The sequence below is a fragment of the Penicillium manginii genome (assembly GCF_028828005.1).
Source record: "Penicillium manginii strain IBT 31320 chromosome Unknown utg000006l:1.0-4164085.0:1.0-4166146.0, whole genome shotgun sequence".
In the NCBI taxonomy this organism is placed as follows: domain Eukaryota; kingdom Fungi; phylum Ascomycota; class Eurotiomycetes; order Eurotiales; family Aspergillaceae; genus Penicillium; species Penicillium manginii.
Genome location: NW_026643107.1, coordinates 2,133,149 through 2,153,135, shown reverse-complemented (window position 1 = coordinate 2,153,135; position 19,987 = coordinate 2,133,149). Strand labels below are relative to the sequence as shown.

Genomic DNA, 19,987 nt, shown 5'->3' with positions numbered 1-19,987 from the left:
CAGTGCTAGAATCGCTTTTTGGTCAACAGAAGCTCCAAACATGCAAGAAGATCGAGTCGGGCTCTTCAGGCCCAAGATGCAACACCCCCAGGGTATGGCAGGCTCTGCCTGCATCCCAAGGACCTGGCCAGATGCCGAAAAAAAAGACTCGTGTCGCCTCAAGATATCAGAGAAATAAAAGAGATAGGAAAATGGAGTAAGAAAAATTGAAGATGGGGTCGCGTGGTGTATGCGCGACACCCGAAGTGAGAAGCGAGTCGAGGCGATTTACCGAACTGGGAGATGGCATTTGAATCGACAGGCGCTGACCAGGTCGAGAATTATTCTAGTCGAGGCCTTGCTCCTTGAAGTACGCCTTGGCCATCTCATAAGATGTCCAGCAAATGGCGGTACTAGGCATGGTGGAGATAATGCGGGGGCGCATGCCACGCAGGAACCCGGCCCATCCGAAGCGATTCTTGATGATGGAGGCCGCGTTCCATAGGCCGCGTGCCGAGCGAATTTCTTCACTTTCGGCCAGACCACGAGTCTGGAGAAGGGTCTTCACCACGTCGAGAGGAGTGGTGATACCGGCCGCGAAGGCACCGGCAAGACCACCCGCCATGCAGTGAGTGAAGGGATCGTAGTCTCCCTTGGGGTTCATTATCTTTGAGATCGACTCGTAGGCAACGAATTGGGTCGCAGTGAAGGGCACGGTCATGCAGAGGGTTGTAGGGTAGGAGAGGTAGAAGGCTTGGAGACCCTCAGTTCGGTAGAGGGTTTTGGCACATTGCACCATAGACTTGTGAACGGAGCCGTGGACTTGCATTCGCTGCTTGATGACTGTTTTTCAAGGGATTAGTTCCAGCGCTCTGTGGATGTCTGTAACAGTTAATCACTCACCATCGAATGGGTTCATCAACGCATCGCTTGCGATCGTGGCCGAGGCACCACTCAGTGCTATTCAGAGCCCATTTGTCAGTCATGCTTATCCCGGTATAACCCAAGAACCAGTCCACCTACCAGCTGCTAGTGGGTGATGTCCATCGTCGACGTTTCCGCCCGCTAATTCCTTCACAATTTCATATGTGCCGAAGTAAACCGCGTGTGCCGGACCTGTAGTCGCCAAGAATTATTAGTTACCAATGCCTACTCGGTCATCAGAAGCCCGGAAATCGAATAAACGTACCAGCGCCGACAATCACACTTGAAACACCCTTCCAAAGTGTTCGCCAGCCCTCAATGCGGTAAATTGTCGAGACCGCGTTTGTCAAACCGGTGTACAAGCCACCAGCAGAGGGGTTCAGGATTTGCATGCGAGTCTAAGTGTGGCAAAAATTTGCGTCAGCGTCCATCCGAACTCTGCATTATGGATTCAAGGATCCTGCGACGCAGGACTCACCTTCAGCAGGTCAACCGGGTACATCACCGAGTGTTCCTTGAAAGAGATTGTCAGCTCCAAGAATATCACCGCCCGCGTTCCAATTTTTCTTTTTACCAACATACCGCGATTCCCGCGAAGGCACCCGCGAGCATATTCCGGCCTAGGCCATAGTTGGAGGGAAGAGCTTCGTAGCTATTGAGGAATCCAATTAGCTTCCATCAAAAGACCCAAGGAGAAGGGAAAGGGAAGAGAATCGCAGTAGCCACGAAAAGCCGAGGCTACTGAGCGGACAAAGCCAGCAAGCAGACAATAACATTAAATGACGGGTCGGATGGTCAATTCGTAGAGAGGAATCCGACCGTCACAGTTGTGATCCACGATGCCATCGCAAAGCCGCCCGAGGAAATTTCATGGAGAAGCACCTACTCAAACTCGGGATCGGTGATCTGGTCGGTGGCCGCCATGAAGCTCCGCTAGCTCAAAGCGCAGCTGGCGCAAATCGGGAGAAGGATGTGTCGGAGGGGGGAGAGGATCGTAGGGATGGCGAGAGAGGAGGGTTGAGGGTGCGCAGGGAGGTGAAGTTGAGAAGTGTGAAGGATGATGAGGTAAACGGGTTCTCCGTGGAGCAAAACAGGCCCGGGATGCCCACAACGGGAGGAACCAGGGGGGAACAGAACAAGCAATTCAACACCACAACTTGAGTGAGATTAATGATTAGGGTCGCAACTTGTTGAACGTGATCGTTTGCTTCTTTGATAATTCTCAAGGAAAATTGGAAGATCCACGGAGAAGAAAGGGAAGGAAATTCTTTAGATCCAAGTTAGACCCCCAGACACTAGTAATCTAAGTCACTACGGAGTAACGGAGTCAAGAAAAATAAATTATTTTAAGGCCGACCTTCGCCGGATTCCACTGGCTCCGAGGCCCCATTTCCCAATATCCCGATCTCCGAGTTACTCTTACTACGCACCTGGGCACTACCAGTAACTCCCAGGCTTGCCTCCTGGCGATGATGACAAAGTAGATGGTTGGAATATATTTCATACGGACCTTCCGTGCGATCCCGTGTATTTTCCCCCTTGATTATGATCTCTGCTTGTCCATGTAGGTTGATGGATTATTCAGAAATGCCAGGCTAGACCCCGTGATTATTCCAGAGTATCCCAAGATCCGATGACGGAGCTTAGGTAAGGTGTATTGGTAATATTGGTATCGGCAGTACCTTCCCACTCCCGCATCGGTACCGACCGGTACCTTTTTGCACTATGACGGACCCACACATTGGCTAAGTACCTCTCCGATGGTCTCCGTAACGACACTGGTCACTTTTATCAATCTGATAAGACGCCCCCTTCATTTAATTCTGTCTGCGATCTCCTAGGCTGGGACTAGTGTGCTGAGCATGGAGAAACTAGTCGGTCCTCTCCCTTTTCAAGTGGATCAAGGCACCCAACAATTTCATCAACATCTACTCATGGAACCAGCGATCGCTTCGAGAAGGCCGTTGGAAATCTTGTTAAAGTGGAGAGACAGAAAGACACACACAATGGTTCCCAGGGTGCCCAGGATTCCCTTTTGGGAAAGCAACACCCTGAAAAGATTCTTATCTGATGGTAAGATCCCTCATTCCTTTCCTATTCCATCACCCGCCTCTCTCTAGTATGTCCTGGTACATTTTTGGAGAAAATCGCCCGAGCCAAGAAATGGAATGTGGTGAATCTTTTCACTGTCTCATCAACGAAATACGAGGTCATCTTCAACCAGGGGCTGTGCCCGACCACGCGACTTTGCCGGTCGGCCTGCCGAGGTCCGGCGTAAGCCCGTGTGGACTGAACTAACCCCTGCTGGTCGCATTCGTACGTAAGATTGCACCTGGGAACAACTTCCATGTCCCACCTGACTATAATTCCGGTAAGGGAAAATGTAAAGTTCCAATTTGGGCAGAGACAAGCCCCCTGAGTACTCACCCAAGTGATATCTATGGTTGCCCAAGCTACCAACCAGATGCTCCAGGAAGAGATAGACCCTGCAAAAGGCACTGCCCTGGCTATTTGTGCCTAACGTGAAACGATCGCATTGCCCTTCTTACATGACAGGAGATAAATCCCCGTCTACCTCCGGTACGGAGCCTCTAGTAGTTCCTGCCATAGCGATCTACTGCAGTTAGCGTTTATTTTGTGACGAAGGTTATCATTGTCAAGAATCCGTACGTAGCCCTGCTGGAATAAGCAATATCTAAACTAGGCCCTACGGCAATAATCCATTCTAGAGCCTTGGGATTTTACCGCAATCGGGTGAAACCCACAATATTAGGATTTGTCTACGCAACGGGATGAACAGGTTGTTACATGCTTGATTAATATATAAATGAGGGCTTCGTGATCAGATATTGTCGACCGTCAACTAATTAGACTAGGTCAAAAGCCTTACTTCAAGTTAGTGCTTGGGTGCATACAAATTCGTGTAGTACCGAAATAAACAATACAAATTATTAGGTCTTCATTACTCAGTTCGTGCGTCTAATTCCGGGGTTTTATTAGAAGACATCTCGAGAGGTATACTAGTATGCTCCACCCAGTGACGGTGTCTCAAAATGATATGTACTGGCACGAATTGAGAACAAAGACTCCTTATTTTATCTTTACTTCCTTGGAGATTGCTTTCTCTTCGTCATACAGGGTCTTCTAGGTTATCATACACATATCTCTGATTAAACCTTTGACGACACCGGAAACGCCACCATAGACATCATCTCCCACAATGACCAGTCGAATGCTGGGCACATAGAGTACGGTCGTGTTATACGCATCTGTATTTCCGACTTCGGTGGCGCGAAAATCGTGGTGTTCAAGACTGAATATTAAAGAGTCAACTACCTCAGTTCAGCTAGCTCCAGAGCGGCCAGGATCTGTCCTCCCGGAAACAGGGTATGCCATGTTCCTTCCAGTATCCCAGGCTTGATCTGCTCATTCATGTGCTCGACCGTGCCCGAGATAGCAATGGCACGCAGATTAGGCCAGTGCTTGTGGAGGACAAAAATTCGAAACTAGTGGTCTCCGTGTCCGTGGGCGATGTATACGTAGCGTAGATTGTTCCCTGGTGCGACTTTCTTGATCCAAGTGGCTAGGTCTTCGGTCTGGGAAATTGACCTAGGCGTGTCAACCAGGACGGCTTCAGAGTCGCCGTGGATTAGTGTGCAGGATATTGGAGAGGAGTAACTTGTTCCTCCCATGCGCTTTATTGCTATCGGGAGGCCCGAAGAGACGTGAACGTCAGCTGGAAGCCACTACCACCGGCAATTGTTGGGGATTTGGTCTTAGGCACCACCCTGGGCAGTCATTTTACCTTCCGGGCCTTCTCTCTCTCCTCGATAGCGCATGCATGCACTATTTTCCTGGTTTCCATCCTCTGACAGCAATTGACACACGTAGGTGAAGACGCTGGGTATCGAGGATTGGACGATGGGTGGCAGTAATGAGAGGCTGTTATCTGATGAATCAAAATACGCCTGGGAACAGAATTGAGGAAGGAACCAGGGCATATCGACTTGGCGATATGGCCGCTGTTGCGGGGAAGTGAGTGGTGGAGTGACGGTGGAGTGGTGGAGTGGCGGACTGGTGGAGCTCATTTTCAACATCCTTCAAGTTCCAATTAATTTGATTGGATCTAGTGACTTGGAATGGATACTAGTATGGATGTAAGGAAGGGATATTTAGTACGAATAAGCACTCATTTCCCGAGCTTGTTGACAGGAAGAAATTGGGTAATTTCACCACTTCGCCATCAAAACATTCTAATTAACCAAACCTACGACCACAATGGCTCCTAAACCAAAGGTTGCCTTCATCGGATTGGGTGCCATGGGGTTGGGGATGGCCATACATCTGATAGAAGACGGTTTCGCTGTGACCGGGTTCGATGTCAATCCCATGGCCCTTGAGAAACTGCTCGCCATGGGTGGTACCTCTGCCACCAGTCCAAATGAATGCGTCCAAGGTGCATCATTCGTTATCTGCATGGTTGCGAATTCTACGCAGACCGAGGATGCATTTTTCGCCAACTCAACGGGCGCAGTATTTGGCCTGACACAAAACGCGATTGTCATATTGTGCTCAACAGTTGCTCCAGGGTTTCCAGTGGAGATTCTGGGTCGTATCCGCCAGACCTTCCAAAGGCCAGACATTCAATTGTTGGATTGTCCTGTGTCTGGTGGAACGATACGAGCCGCTCGAGGATTGCTGACCATTCTGTCATCGGGACCAACGAACATTCTGAATACCGCTCAGCCAATCTTGAAGTCAATGAGCGACAATTTATATGAGATTGAGGGCGGACTAGGTGCCGCGAACAAGGTCAAACTTATCAATCAGCACCTTGCTGGTGTTCATATTGCGGTTTCTGCAGAGGCAATGGGAATAGCTGCAACATTGGGATTAAACACAAAAGAATTCTATGAAACAGTTCTCAAAAGCCCAGCGTGTAGTTGGATGTTTGAAAACCGAGTACCTCACATGCTCTCCAATGATTGGACGCCTCACTCTGCTATCAGTATCTTTGTTAAGGATATGGTATGCTTTCTGTCCCTACCTAATCGAAACACCGTAGGTGAAACATTGAAAGATATCCAGCTGACATCTGCATCAGCGAATTGTGACCTCGGAAGGTCTCCTTCAGGATTTCCCTCTTTATATTGCATCTGCAACGGAACGACTTTATCAATATGCCGCGCGCATGGGATACGAAAAAGATGACGATGCCAGTCTTGTTCGGATTTTTCTAGCACAAAACCCAGCTCTGGTTTCAGAAGCAACACATATCCAGACTCGCTCCAATAGTTCGCGCTCATCTGAGCTGATATGCTGGTTATTGGAGACTGTCCACACCTTAGCAGCGGTTGAAGCTCTGGCCCTCGGACATAAACTCGGCATTTCGACCAGCACCCTCACATCAATCATTTCAAACGCCGCTGGTGCCAGTGAGTCCTTCAAAAGGCTTGCACCGAGGATTGTGGCTGGCGATATTTTATCTGGGTATACCATCATACAGACCCGAGACAAGCTGGTATGTCCATCCTCTTCAAAGCTGAAATTGACGTGACTAACCAAATCGACAGAAAGAAGTAATGACCCTTGCTCAAAAGCACAACTACCCTTTACAACTCGCGGCTACTATATTCCAACTTTTACAGCAGGCGGTGATTTATGGACTGGGCGGGGAAGGTCAAGCAGCGCTCCTCAAGCTATGGACAACATCAGATCTTTCCACCGAGCCCTCGCATGCCACCAAATATGACCCATGCACCCTCCCTAAACTAGGCTCAAAGACGCCTGAATCCGAGAACAACGCTGAAAACCTAGCCCTCTGATATCATATATGATATACAGGATGCTTCGTCACTCACCGGCATTGCAAGAAATTGTGACCTGTGCGTCTGAAGAGCTACAACATGGCAAGAATGTACTGGGAGGTGACCAGTCATGACGTTGTGTCACTGGAAGGCAATGCTTCGGTTATGATTGGGAAAGAGTCCATCCTGTCATGTAGCTCCGAATGGTCTAGGGGTCTTGGCCCTACCCGTTTGGGGGAAAGAGTGGTTAGGTTGATTAATGAAACGCTAGTAGCTGCCTTGAACCACATTTTTGCCATATTTGTTTTTTGTACCAGGTCAGAAGATCGATTTCAGGACTCGGCGTCTTTCTTTCTTTTTGTTTTGTTTGTTGGTTGTTGTTGCCTTCGGTACTTTCAAGTGAATCGTGCCTTCCACTTCTGTACCCTGCCTTTATCTGTTTGCTGTCCCCGCACTAAATGGGCCAATGGGAGAGGTCCATTCCCGCCATGTCCATAGTATGATTGAGTAAGGACTCGGACTACAATAGGACTTTTATCAAAGTCACAGAATCATGGCATTATGTCCCTTGTATCCTGTCAGTCTTTTGGCATCTGAAAGCTCAGACAATCACAACTTGGACATCAACAAACTAGCCGCGAATGCTCTGGTACGAACCAGATTCAACCGGCTCGATCGACAAAAGAGAGTAGAAATACACTCTCCTCGTCCCCGACAGAAATAGTTATAGAAAGACATCCATGGATATAGTACTGGAGGTGAGCAGGGAGACAGCCAGACCCGTGGCAAGGTCCCAAGGTTTGCGACTCTTGATTTGTCTGAATTCTTCCATTTGCAAAGCTAGTAATATCCACATGTCCGTATCGACTAGTATTCAAACTATGTCTCATTTGCCTGTTTCCGAGTTTGCTAGACCATGAAGGCCTCAAAGTCCTCATCGGGAAGATGTGCCTCTTCATTTCCATCAATCGTACCTAGATACCACGACAGGTCGCTTCCATCAAACTCGCGTGCGGCAAAGCCGTTACCAAGATAGCCAAACCGGTTGGAGGTTGTAAAATTGAGATTGTAATCTTCCCAACGGGGCTGCTTCATGGTCTCAAAGAAATGAATTCTCGAACCCGGCCACATCATCACCTCGCCATCGATCGTTCCCTGCTTGAACCAGGAACGACAGGGAGATGTCCAAGCGGTTCGAGGCATGAAGTTTCGGTGGTGTTCAAAGAAATCCGCTACCGCCTCCACCTTGGGCTCAAAAGATGTCACACCTTCGGATGACATTTTCTCAAGCATTTGGAGGAAGTGTCTTGATATGGTCTCCGTAATTGGGAGAAAACTTCCGTGGCCGTAGGGCCCAAAAGGTCCGTTGAAAACTTTTCGGTCAGAATTAGCATCCTGGCAATTGGGGGCTGAGGATGCGGAGAGGCTCACTGAGGTAATTGGGGAAATGTGGAACTGTGATGGAAAGATAAGTTCTTGGGATATTTTCCCATTCCTCACTCAGACTGCGAGACTCTCGGCCAATTGTCGGGTACGATGGCCGCCAACTGACATCAAATCCGGTAGCACACACGATAACATCAACCTCGTGCTCAACACCATCTGCAGTCATGATGCCTTTGGGGGTAACCTCCTCAATTGATTGACTGAAAACCTCGGTGTTCTCGCTGCAAAGCGCCTCGAGGTATCCGTTTCCGGGTGTAGGTCTTCGGCAGCCCACTGCAAAGTCCTTTGGAACAATCGAGTCTGCGATTTCCGGACGATCGGCAAGCTTTGTGCGCATATCCTTCTCTGCGTACTAAAAAAAGTTCATTGTCAGATACCTGTTAAGGACAAGCAGTGTACTGGGTTGAAACGAGAGTCTTACAGCTCGCGCATTGGCTTGTTCCTCGGATCCATTGAGAATGAATCGGAAACGAGAGTTGAGTTCAGACTCGATCTTCTTGCGATATGCCAGGTATTTCTGAGGGTCGTTCTGCAGTATTTCCTTTTGCTTCTCATTATCTGCTCTTGTCAGTATTCCGGACTGAGGTTTGATGAGGCCGGCCTAGTGGAAGCTTTACATTTGAAATTGGATCCTCCTTTTCCTGCGAATCGTTGACCAAATCCGGCAGTCACCCACGAGGCACTGCGAATGAAGCATTTGAGAGATGAAACCTCTGTGTTGATCATCAGTATACTTCTCGCGCTTTGGACTGGCGAAATTTACTTGGTTGAATGCTCGGAACGATTTGCACCGCAGATGAGCCTGACCCAATAACAGCCACACGCTTCCCCTGTAATTGAACACTGTCGTCCCAATTTGCACTATGAAGTCTGGGACCCTGAAAGGATTCCAGGCCCTTGATTGCGGGCCATTTCCATTTGCTGGAGTGCGTCAGCCTCGCTATTTCACCGCTGTAGAAGAAAAAGGTACTCACTTCAGCACGCCACTTGCGTTGATCAATATGTGACCTTGGTCCTCAAAAAAATCTTCGGGGTTATCTCCTCTCTGGACTTTGACATGCCACTGTTGATCTTGATCATCCCAAAATGCGCCTACCACCTTGTGCTCCAGGCGAATGTATTTTCGAAGCCCGTACTTGTCGGCAACGCTCTTGAAATATTTCAAGATTTCAGGTGCACCCGAATAACTTTCAATGGTAAGTTCGATGCCCACTTGTCTTTTCTGATAATACAAGTACTGGATTGCACTTACAAGGAGGTCCAGTCAGGGGAGGGAGCCCATGAGAACTGATAGTTGACGGAAGGTATGTCGCATCCACATCCAGGGTAGCGATTTTCATACCAAGTGCCACCAATCTCTGGGTTTTTCTCGTAAAGCACCAGCTCGGTATCTAACGGGCTTGTGTCGACATCATGGGCAAAGTTCAACGCACTCGCGCCGGCTCCGATCACGATGATACGGATTTTGCGACGATATCGGCTGGGCTGCTCCACGACTTTATAAGGCTTGACTCCATTTCCAACTCCATTGCCTGCCTTGAGCTCATGATAGTTACCGATAGATCCCATTTTGGGTAAGGGAAACAGTGTTGAAAATGTTGAAAAATGATCAAAGTGCTTCGCCTATCAAACCACGGAGACTCAGAGGCGCGGAATCGGTGAATTTATGAGGGTCATCCTCATTAGCGTATATTCCACCCCATATTTCCTCTGCATCTTTGGCTTTCGCTTCCAGAATAGAGGGTGGACAATCCGTTGTGTCGTGCTCACCCAAACTGCGGCTCACCCTGGTCTCGGTGGAGTGGTGGAGCTCCACCGCACGCCTTATCATCGCGTTCCTCCCTTGCTCCTCCTTCCCCTCTCGACCAGCTCCACCACGGAGAGATGCGCGAAGCGGGGCAGGATGGGGCGGATGATTGTCAAGGTACGAGTCTGTCCAGTGCTTATAGCTATCATGTCATACTTTTCAACCACGATAAGCCATCCAAGGCCTCAAATAGATACGCTTACCCCGTTCTGCCTCAGTGTTGATCGTCTAGCCAATTTATCTATATTCTACTGATCTTCTTGTCATATCCAATATGCCTGAAGGTGCCAAGAAGAAACCTTTGCGCATTTCTATTGGTGAGTGTCGAACTTCTAAGTATGATCGACTGGTGCATTGCATTGACTAAATGGTGTGACTAGATCGCGGAGGAACCTTCACCGATTGCATTTGCAAAGTCATCAATGGGGAAGATATTCTGGTGAAGATCTTGTCCGTCGACCCAAAGAACTATGCCGATGCACCGACCGAGGCAATTCGACGCGTTTTGGAGATACACTATAAAATTGCACTTCCTCGAGGCTCCGAACTAGACCTGAAGGACGTTGGTAGGAGCCGTCATCTAGAATTATCATGAGCGTCTTGGCTAACTAAACAGAATGGATCCGCATGGGTACAACGGTTGCAACCAACGCCCTACTCGAACGCAAAGGCGAGCGCACGGCTTTGCTTGTCACTGAAGGCTTCAAAGATATCTTGTATATTGGAAACCAAAGCCGACCGTACATGTTTGATCTCTCAATCCGCCGATCGAAGCCTCTATACTCAGATGTTTTTGAAGTCAAAGAGCGCGTGACAGTCGGGGCATGCAGCGATTCAAATCTCCGCACCGTGGAGCTGCCATCTCCAGAACCAGTCGAGTCGATCGTTGCTACTAGCACCTCTGGCGAGGTTGTCCAAGTGCTTCAGTCTATTGACTTGGCAAGTACTCGAGTTTATCTGCAAGATATCTATAACAAGGGCTTCCGGTCCTTGGCGATTTGCCTTATGCATTCCTATATCTTTCCAACTCATGAGTTGCAGATCGGTGAATTGGCATCAGAGATTGGATTCGAATACATCTCTCTTTCACATCAAACCTCTCCACGACCAAAGCTTGTTCCCCGCGGAAATTCCACGGTAGTTGACGCATACCTGACTCCGAACATCAAACAATACCTAGAGCAATTCTCGAAAAATTTCCCCAATATCGACCAGTCCGAGTCCGGGACGCGATTGGAGTTCATGCAGTCAGATGGAGGATTAGTGCCCTCCTCAAAACTCTCGGGGTTGCACTCAATTCTCTCTGGGCCGGCAGGAGGTGTTATTGGATTCTCGCAAACATGCTTCGACACAAAAGAGCAGACTCCTGTGATTGGATTTGACATGGGAGGTACTAGTACCGACGTCAGCCGATATAACGGCGAACTTGATCATATCTTTGAAACAACGACTGCCGGGATCGCGATTCAAGCCCCACAACTTAATGTGAATACCATCGCAGCCGGCGGAGGAAGCATACTGACTTGGAAGGATGGACTCATGGCTGTCGGTCCCGAAAGTGCCACCTCCAATCCTGGACCAGCCTGTTACCGCAAAGGAGGTCCTCTGACTGTGACTGATGCCAATCTAGCTCTAGGACGGTTGCTTCCAGAGGAATTTCCCTCAGTCTTTGGTGTTAATGAAGACGAACCATTGGATAGAGAGGTTGTTCTTGCCAAGTTCAAGGATCTTACTCAAAGTATCAACGCCGAGACAGGCAAATCATTGACGTGGGCTGAGGTTGCAGATGGGTGAGTCAAACTAAGCAATACAAATATCAGATTTGGCCACTAATATTTTCCTTGAAGTTTCATCCAGGTCGCCAACTCTGCAATGTGTGGGCCCATTCGAAGTTTAACCGAGGCCAAAGGTCATGATGTTGCAAAGCACCACCTTGCGTCATTTGGTGGTGCAGGGGGTCAACATGCCAGCGCTATCGCTGAAGCCTTGGGTATCAAGAAAGTCTTGATCCACAAGTACTCATCTATCCTCTCTGCCTATGGAATCGGATTGGCGGACCTTGTGCACGAGGAGGAGCGGGTATGCGCAAAAGCCTTTGACCAAACTACGTCTCAAAAGATATACGATGATATAGAACTTCTTGCAGATGTTGTTCGAGGCAATGAGTCTATGCAACCATTCAAAAATGTTCAGGTCCGCCGTTTCCTGAATATGAGATATGATGGCAGCGAGACTGCAATCATGGTTTCCCTGGGTACCTCCGAAGTTGACGACCCTCGGGAAGACTTTATTAAAGCCCACCATCAGCAGTTTGGATTCACTCCTACCAACCGGGCAGTTTATGTTGACACTATTCGCGCTAGAGCAATTGGCTCCAGTGTATTCTCCGAGCCTTCGGCCGCACCTTTGAATCCCCATCCCAAGTTGGCCTCTAGATCAGTGGCTCCAGTTCCCGAATCATGGACATCCACTTACTTCAATTCAATGGGCTGGGTAAACACACCAGTATACCATTTTGATAACTTGAAAGATGGGCATCAGATCTCAGGACCGGCCATAGTGATTGACAAAACCCAGACAATCGTGGTCAGCCCGAACTCAAAGGCGAGATTGACACAAGATGTACTCGTCCTGGACGTGGGCTCCTCAGGCCCCCAAGTGGCAAGCACAGATGCCATCGACCCAGTTCAGCTTTCAATTTTCCGCCATCGGTTTATGGGCGTTGCGGAGCAAATGGGACGTGTTTTACAAAATGTCAGCATCAGTGCCAATATCAAAGAGCGGTTGGATTTCACGTGTGCAATATTCACACCCGAAGGAGACCTTGTCGCCAATGCACCCCATGTACCCGCTATGATTGGAAGTATGGCCTTTGCAGTCAGATCTCAGATTGCCGAGTGGCAAGGCAAGTTGCAGGATGGTGATGTTTTGCTCTCCAACACACCTGGTAAGTACCTCGAATCAACCTTTCGAGTGGTTTCGGCAGCTGACACATTATAATAAGCATTTGGAGGTGTCCACCTTCCCGACCTCACGGTCATTACACCTGTCTTTGACTCTGATGGGAAAGATATAATATTTTGGGCTGCTTCTCGCGGTCACCACGCCGACGTAAGTTATCTTTATACTCAGAGAGATGGGCCCATTGATTAACACGATACGGTCCGTAGGTCGGGGGCATACTTCCAGGCTCAATGCCACCCTTGTCAAAACTTTTGTCTGAAGAGGGTGCAGTCTTTGATTCGTACTTGCTGGTGCACGCTGGCCATTTCGACGAGGAAGAGCTCCACCGCATGCTGTGCGTGGAGCCTGCCCGTTTTGCTGGATCTAGTGGATCCCGATGCTTCCAGGATAATGTCACAGATCTGAAAGCGCAGGTTGCTGCAAACCACTGTGGTATCCGGCTTGTGCGGCAGCTGATCGAGGAATATTCTATGGATGTAGTTCAGGTAAATACTTTGACGATGCAAGGAGAAATCGAACCATCGGACTAACTGAATCAGATGTACATGCGCGGAATTCAAGACTCGGCCGAGCTCGCTGTGCGGAATTTCCTGAAGCATATTTCCCAAGATAATAATGGAGAAGAAATATCTGCGGTCGACTACATGGACGACGGAACCCCGATCATGCTCAAAGTAACCATTGACCCATTAGATGGCTCCGCCATTTTCGACTTCACAGGAACCGGCTCGGAGGTTTATGGTACGTCGACATTGATAACTTACCTCAGAGATACAAACAGCTGATTGGAAATAGGAAATTGGAATGCCCCAATTGCGATTTGCAATTCGGCGGTCATCTTCGCTTTACGCTGTATGGTCGACTCTGATATTCCCCTTAATCAGGGTTGCATCAAACCTGTGCAGCTTATTATCCCCGACGGGTCACTGTTACGGCCGAGCTTCGAAGCCGCAGTCTGCGCCGGTAATGTATTGACTTCGCAACGGATCGTCGACGTTATTTTCAAGAGCTTCAAGATCTGTGCTGCTAGTCAAGGGTGCATGAATAATTTCACCTTCGGTAATGACGGTGAGAATGGATTCGGATACTATGAAACCATCGCTGGCGGGAGTGGCGGAGGCCCCAGCTGGACTGGGACAAGCGGCGTACATACCAACATGACCAATACTCGCATCACCGACCCCGAATCACTAGAACGCCGCTATCCAGTCATTTTGCGTCGTTTTTGTCTTCGTGATGGGAGTGGCGGCGCCGGGATGTATCCTGGAGGAGAAGGTGTCATCCGAGATGTTGAGCTGCGGCTACCGATGTCTGTGTCCATTCTTTCTGAGCGACGCAGTTTCGCACCTTACGGTATGGCAGGCGGCGCGGATGGCAAGCGTGGGAAAAACACATGGATCACCAAGGCTGGGCGACAGATCTCCGTTGGTGGCAAGAATTCGATCCGTGTTCAACCTGGGGACAGGTTCGTCATTGAGACTCCAGGTGGTGGTGGATATGGAGCCCCTTCGGAGGCGAATAATCCAAACGTGGATCAGTCAACGGTCATGCCGTCGTTTGTTCCTATCGCCAATGGCAGTGTCGCCGCTAATCGAAGCTTGGCAGAGGAGGTATAGGAGCATGTGTTGTTTGTAAAGGCAGAAATACAGACGTCCAGAGCTAAACATGTGCGTGCGCACTTGTTGCCCGAATGGAACTTTTACGGAATTCACCTGGGCATCTTCTGTTATATCATTGTTTGAGATATTCTACCTTTTTATAACATCCGCGAAAACAATATGCGATACGACTAGAAAGAGCTGGATTCCAGCTTACCAAAACCTGAGAGTTCAGTGTTGCACCATCTGAGATGCCCCCGAAATAGTGACTGCGAAGCAACAAAGCTTCTGAAAAGCGAGGCAGATTATCTCTACTAGAATCAAATGCAAAGAACTAAGAAGTCGGCATCTAGTCAGTTGACAGCTACCAGTAGCGAAATAGTAACTACTATCTAGTATGTACGTGCAACATGGCGCCGCGCGAAGCCGGGCAAATTGACTTGTCACAAGGTACGAGAACACCTGGGCAGGTATTTTGTATGATACCTGAGCATGTGTTCCGCACCCATACCTACCTAGGTAGCGTTCGAGCTGGAGAGGATGTTGGCAACCCTGGAAGGTAGCTGAAAATTTGTAAGTGTGCTTGCTTCCAGGGTTTCTTGACAGCTTGTGCTTCGACGTGATTACAAGAACTATGAATATTTCAAACAAGAGCTGCGCTGATTTCAGTTTCTACTATCTCAGTGATATCCTATAAATTCAAATACTAGTACGGTATACTTTGGCAAATAGAATATTCCACCTTGGATACCCAAGCTCAGCCAGCAAAAGCTTGAATGAAGGCAACCAACTTGAAGACCACGAATCCCGTTCAAGCGTAGAAAATCAGAGCACATAGCGAAATGCTGGCTGCTCGAAATCTGTCAAGTCCAAGAATTCAGACCCAGGAGTAGCATGTGCAGTGTCAGGCTCCTCGATCGCCTTACAGTCGCGCCTCTTGTTCTCTATGATGTTGATCACCCGAATTGCCACCAGAGTGACCGCTGCCATAGCGTACATGATTGCGACCATCAGCTTGCCATCAAAATATTCAGGTGCTTGGGTTGAGCGGAATGTCTGAGGACCGATCCAGTTTCCGGCTGCGTAGGCCACGATCTGGAGGCCATTCACTGTTGCTTTCTTGGTGTATCCTAGGGTGTTGTTGGAGATCATCACCATCACAAGACACCATGCAGTTCCGGCGGCACCGATGAAGTAGTATCCAATGAGCAAGCCAGCTTTGGCTTCAACTGGGATCACAATCATCATGATACCGCCGATCATGGGAATCAGAATAGCGATTATGGCAAAGAGGGTGCGATCAAAGAACCGATCGGAGAGATAAGTCAATCCAAGTTTGCAAGTAATATCCACAATGCCCATTGGCATGTTCAAAATCAGGGACATGCGATTGGAAAATCCAAAGGAGCTGATGATGATAGAGCCAAAAGTGGTGATTCCCCCGTTTGGTATGTTCATCAGTAGCGAGAATAGTACGTAAAGATAGGTACGTGGATCGCGGAATGCTTCGAAGAATTGGGACCACTTCCATACTTGATTACCGATTCCCTGAAAGTTGCCCCGAATGCGATCAATGGCAATAAGCTTCTCGCGGTGATTCAAGAACCGGGCTTGGACTTGGTTGTCGGGCATGTACCAGAGGTATAGTACACCTGTTAGGATGGTGGGTAGGCCCAGTACCAAAAAGAGAATTTTCCACACAGCGATAGTGGTTCCTTGTACACCGGCTAGGCCGTAGGCGATGGGCCCAATAAGTAACTGGGCCAGTCCGTTACAGCTCAGCCATAGGCCCATGCGTTTGGCCTGCTCCTCTTGTTTATACCAGCAAGAAGTGAATAAGACAAAGGCCGGTGTCACTGTGGCTTCAAATGCGCCTAAGAAGAAGCGGACACACAGTAGGCTCGCATAGTTATGGGCGGTGGCATGGCAGACGAGTGCAATCCCCCAGACCAGGATATTGACCGAGGTGTATTTGCCTAGAGGTAGACGGCGAAGCAGATAAGTGGTGGGGAATCTAAGGTCATGCATTAGAATCTGGAAGGTAATTGCAATAGGAGAAGATACTAAGTACTCCCAAAATATGTATCCAGCATAGAAAATGCTCGAGACCCAGCTGTACTGCTGCGAGTTGGGGTCCAAATGGGTGTCTTCCCGAATTCCCATAAGTGAAGCATAGTTCAATGATGTTTTATCCGCAAACTGAATCAAATAGACCCAACAGAGCAAGGGCATGAGAACTCGATCGATCTTGGACAAAACATATTGAGCCTCGTCGGGGGTATACTCAGTCTCCTCTGCGTTCATGAATTGGAGAGCAGGATCAAGGTCTCGTATCTCGTGCTGCTTCAGGTCTCCATCCTGGACGTCCGTTATCGCTTGCTCTGTATCACGCTTTGATGGAACCTCAGACAGCTTCATATCGTTTGGCCCGGTGGTCATGTTGTCTCGGTTGATGCACCTTTGTACAACTGCGCTTCGAATACCAGAAACATCTAGCCATGGCTTCCTCTTTAAATCTCCCGTCTGATATTAGGTTATCGGAAGGGTTGTGAGACAGCCTTTGGGGAAGGTGGCCAAGCTCCAAGCTTTACCCCAGAATTTGTGGAGGTGGACTTCTTCCGGTGGAGCTCCATTTTGACCCTCAGGCGAGTGGACAGGCTTATCAGCTTTATCAGGCAAACGCTCTTAGCTGCTAACTAGTGCTGTACCGAACCGGTTTTTACGCGACGAGACAAATTAGGAAGAGCTGAGCGAATCTGAGATACCCCTTGGAAACTTTCTATTAGATCAAGACCAAGATAATCAATTTCCCTGCCGACTCTTTTCGCTCCAAAAAGGTAGACCCGCCTCCATTCGCCCTGTTCCATAAATGGCTGAACTATCCAAACACTCACCAGCATATTCCCGCGCTGATGTAAGACGACTTGATGCAATTTCGAGGGTTGGAAGACGAGTTGCATGACTGGCAGCAATGGAGAGAGCATGTTTCATATCTTTACTTGCAAGAGCCGCTGCAAACCCGGGAGGTGTGTCCAGCGGCGGTGCATACGCCCCAGTAGTGATACGCTTTGAGTAGCTTTCGAGTACAGGACCAAACATATTACCAATGAAATCCTCCAGCTGCTGATTGCCAATCCCTGTAACTTCGGCAAATACCTGCGCTTCGGCAATCGCTTCCATGAAGCTGATTACAAGAATGTTTCTAGAAATGGGTAGGTTAGCTCAATGTCGATGGCCATTGAGGTCCAAATGTCGTGTGAGTGCTTACCCAGATATTTTGAGAAGGCTTGATTTTCGCACGTCTTCCCCCATGCCGATTATACTACATCCCATGACGTCCTTGATAAATGGTCTGGTTGTTTCAACCGCCTTAGCAGGCCCGGAAACCGCGAATATCAGCTTCCCAGAGGCTGCCACGGGACTAGCGCCGAAAACTGGAGCTGCTATAAATGCTGCGCCATGTTCACTGAGGCGCGATGCGGCCCATTCCGACGTATCTGGATGAATAGTAGAAGTGTCTACAAAGATTTTTCCCTTCAATGCGTCGCCCGCGACCAACGCCTTGTTTAATAGTTCGATTAGGACGTCGTCCATGGAGATCTTTTTTCCTTAGTTAATGCATCGCACACCATGTCACAACCAGGGTTCTGACCTACCATTGTGAAAATAACGTCCGAATTTTGGACGAGATCTTCGAACTTCTCTTCGGGTACGGCTCCTTCATCTTGGAGCAGATCACCCTTTGACAAGGTGCGGTTGCTGTAAAGAAGAGGGGGTAGATTGTTGCTCTTGAGATATTTTTGGAGATTCAGCGACATTCCTAGCCCCATCGATCCGAGGCCATACTATCCAATTAGTAGATGGGCAGTCAATCTATGGAAGTATAACATACCCAGCCAACTCTCATTGTGGATGATGTCATTCTGGCTCTTTGAATTGCAGTCAATTTGAAAAATTGTTCAAAGCTTTGACCGCTATAGGTAGTTTGCCGTTCGTTGTTTGCTGTTTCGCGAGTTTATAACGATAAGGAGCCCGAACCGGACGTGTGGAGCTCCACTCGCCGTCCACTTTCTACCCCGGGGCCGTGGCTACTCGTCCACTCACTTGATAAGGTTCAATACCCTGTCGTCCACTCTCATGATGACAACCTTGGCACCCCACAGTTCATTCAGCTCCAGTACCGGGAATTTCGCCCAACACAGCCAGCATTGATGGTCCAATTCCCCACAAGGATCTCCGCTGACAGAATGCCTTGATCAAATTGACGAACAGTGACTCGCCTTCATCGAGCAGACTAACGAAAGCCTCTCGGTCCATGGTCCACAAGCGGGGGTCTCGTGCCGCCCGGTCATTCTCGGTCGGAGAATGGAAAAGGGCCGACTCCATGAGGGTGTTGAAGATCAACATGCAGGATTCCGAGGTTATTGGAAGTTCGTTGAAGGTGTCCAAGTGGTGGCGGATATCACTGCTTGCGCGTCTAAGCGCTCCCCATATACATAATAAAACACCGTAACTGGCCACGGTAACCCAAGGAGCTTCACGTGCCACTTGATCCTGCTCCTCTCCGGATATGCTGGCCAATGCCACCGATAAGTCTTTCAGAAGAGCCACGATTCCCTCGTCGCCGCCGACATGATGAGGCACAAGAGGTGTTGATCGCCGAATCGCGACCAGATTCCCTTGGGTTAGGTGAGTGGATGCAGCCATCCCGGCTATCAGACTGTTATCCACAATGCCTGCTATCAAGAGTTGATCCGGGCGACATAAGCTGATATTGATAGAAGAGAGAAAGAGCTCATTCGTCCTCCATAGGAGAAACTGGGGGCTGTCGCCAGTGTAAGCCTGCTTCTTGACAATCTTCGCGATTGCTTCTATCGCGGTGTGTACTTGTTTGTTCTGAGCCTGGGTAAGTATATGAAACGGATTCGGATCAGACGGACTTGGTGGCATTTGATAGTAACATCGCGTAAAGTCTCGCACCAGAGCACCGATATTCGTCAAAACGCAAAATGCGGCAAAGGGGGATGCTTCTAGTGCTGATAGCAATTCCGAGTCCGGTGTTTGGGTCATGAGTTGCTGAGTAGCAATGGTCAGAGAGGCCGTCCCCAGGCCGCGTGGCCCGTGCAACAAACTGTTGGCTATTGAAAAGGTCGAAGGTCCGAAGTTCTCATTGAATCTCAGAAGCCATATATGAGAGTTTTTGGCTTCCCATAGACTGATAGGGAAGGGAAGTTCCCAGCCAAGCTCCATCGGTGACATCAAGGGTCGAGAATTGCAAGGCGAAAAAGTGTGTGAATCCAAGAAGACGAGGGTATATAGCGACAGTCTCATCGATTCAGTGGTGATATAGGACATCCATCGTGTGTAGAGAGTTTGCGACTCATCTCTGGGTGAATTGAAATCAGGTTGGTATATCCAAAACTGGGCGTCTGGCATAGCGATGCCCTGTTGGAACAGGCCAA

At 48.9% G+C, this 19,987-nt stretch overlaps 8 protein-coding genes across 8 annotated transcripts; 2 read left to right on the top strand and 6 right to left on the bottom strand.

Annotated features, from left to right (window-relative positions):
- Window positions 1-325: 325 nt before the first annotated feature.
- On the bottom strand, window positions 326-1,827 carry mrsA (putative mitochondrial carrier protein; the record flags this gene model as incomplete). Its single annotated transcript, XM_057105820.1, has 7 exons — window positions 326-822; window positions 883-939; window positions 1,003-1,095; window positions 1,169-1,301; window positions 1,382-1,417; window positions 1,486-1,555; window positions 1,790-1,827. 7 exons carry the CDS (start codon window positions 1,825-1,827, stop codon window positions 326-328), a joined length of 924 nt encoding a protein of 307 aa, XP_056957269.1.
- Window positions 1,828-4,047: 2,220 nt separating this feature from the next.
- N7533_009169 (uncharacterized protein) lies at window positions 4,048-4,595 on the bottom strand (the record flags this gene model as incomplete). Its single annotated transcript, XM_057105819.1, has 3 exons — window positions 4,048-4,216; window positions 4,240-4,409; window positions 4,443-4,595. 3 exons carry the CDS (start codon window positions 4,593-4,595, stop codon window positions 4,048-4,050), a joined length of 492 nt encoding a protein of 163 aa, XP_056957268.1.
- A 586-nt stretch (window positions 4,596-5,181) lies between these two features.
- Window positions 5,182-6,728, top strand: N7533_009168 (uncharacterized protein; the record flags this gene model as incomplete). The annotated part of the gene is made up of 3 exons (XM_057105818.1): window positions 5,182-5,931; window positions 6,008-6,424; window positions 6,477-6,728. 3 exons carry the CDS (start codon window positions 5,182-5,184, stop codon window positions 6,726-6,728), a joined length of 1,419 nt encoding a protein of 472 aa, XP_056957267.1.
- Window positions 6,729-7,619: 891 nt separating this feature from the next.
- N7533_009167 (flavin-containing monooxygenase) lies at window positions 7,620-9,725 on the bottom strand (the record flags this gene model as incomplete). The annotated part of the gene is made up of 7 exons (XM_057105817.1): window positions 7,620-8,083; window positions 8,142-8,508; window positions 8,578-8,714; window positions 8,774-8,869; window positions 8,920-9,077; window positions 9,131-9,343; window positions 9,409-9,725. The coding sequence occupies 7 exons, from the start codon at window positions 9,723-9,725 to the stop codon at window positions 7,620-7,622; spliced, it is 1,752 nt and encodes a 583-aa protein (XP_056957266.1).
- Window positions 9,726-10,237: 512 nt separating this feature from the next.
- N7533_009166 (uncharacterized protein) lies at window positions 10,238-14,543 on the top strand (the record flags this gene model as incomplete). Its single annotated transcript, XM_057105816.1, has 8 exons — window positions 10,238-10,280; window positions 10,344-10,529; window positions 10,580-11,753; window positions 11,811-12,910; window positions 12,968-13,074; window positions 13,134-13,412; window positions 13,467-13,668; window positions 13,723-14,543. The coding sequence occupies 8 exons, from the start codon at window positions 10,238-10,240 to the stop codon at window positions 14,541-14,543; spliced, it is 3,912 nt and encodes a 1,303-aa protein (XP_056957265.1).
- An 807-nt stretch (window positions 14,544-15,350) lies between these two features.
- On the bottom strand, window positions 15,351-16,964 carry N7533_009165 (uncharacterized protein; the record flags this gene model as incomplete). The annotated part of the gene is made up of 1 exon (XM_057105815.1): window positions 15,351-16,964. One exon carries the CDS (start codon window positions 16,962-16,964, stop codon window positions 15,351-15,353), a length of 1,614 nt encoding a protein of 537 aa, XP_056957264.1.
- Window positions 16,965-17,327: 363 nt separating this feature from the next.
- Window positions 17,328-18,119, bottom strand: N7533_009164 (NAD(P)-dependent oxidoreductase; the record flags this gene model as incomplete). The annotated part of the gene is made up of 2 exons (XM_057105814.1): window positions 17,328-17,727; window positions 17,794-18,119. The coding sequence occupies 2 exons, from the start codon at window positions 18,117-18,119 to the stop codon at window positions 17,328-17,330; spliced, it is 726 nt and encodes a 241-aa protein (XP_056957263.1).
- Window positions 18,120-18,689: 570 nt separating this feature from the next.
- Window positions 18,690-19,961, bottom strand: N7533_009163 (uncharacterized protein; the record flags this gene model as incomplete). The annotated part of the gene is made up of 1 exon (XM_057105813.1): window positions 18,690-19,961. The coding sequence occupies one exon, from the start codon at window positions 19,959-19,961 to the stop codon at window positions 18,690-18,692; it is 1,272 nt and encodes a 423-aa protein (XP_056957262.1).
- Window positions 19,962-19,987: the final 26 nt, after the last annotated feature.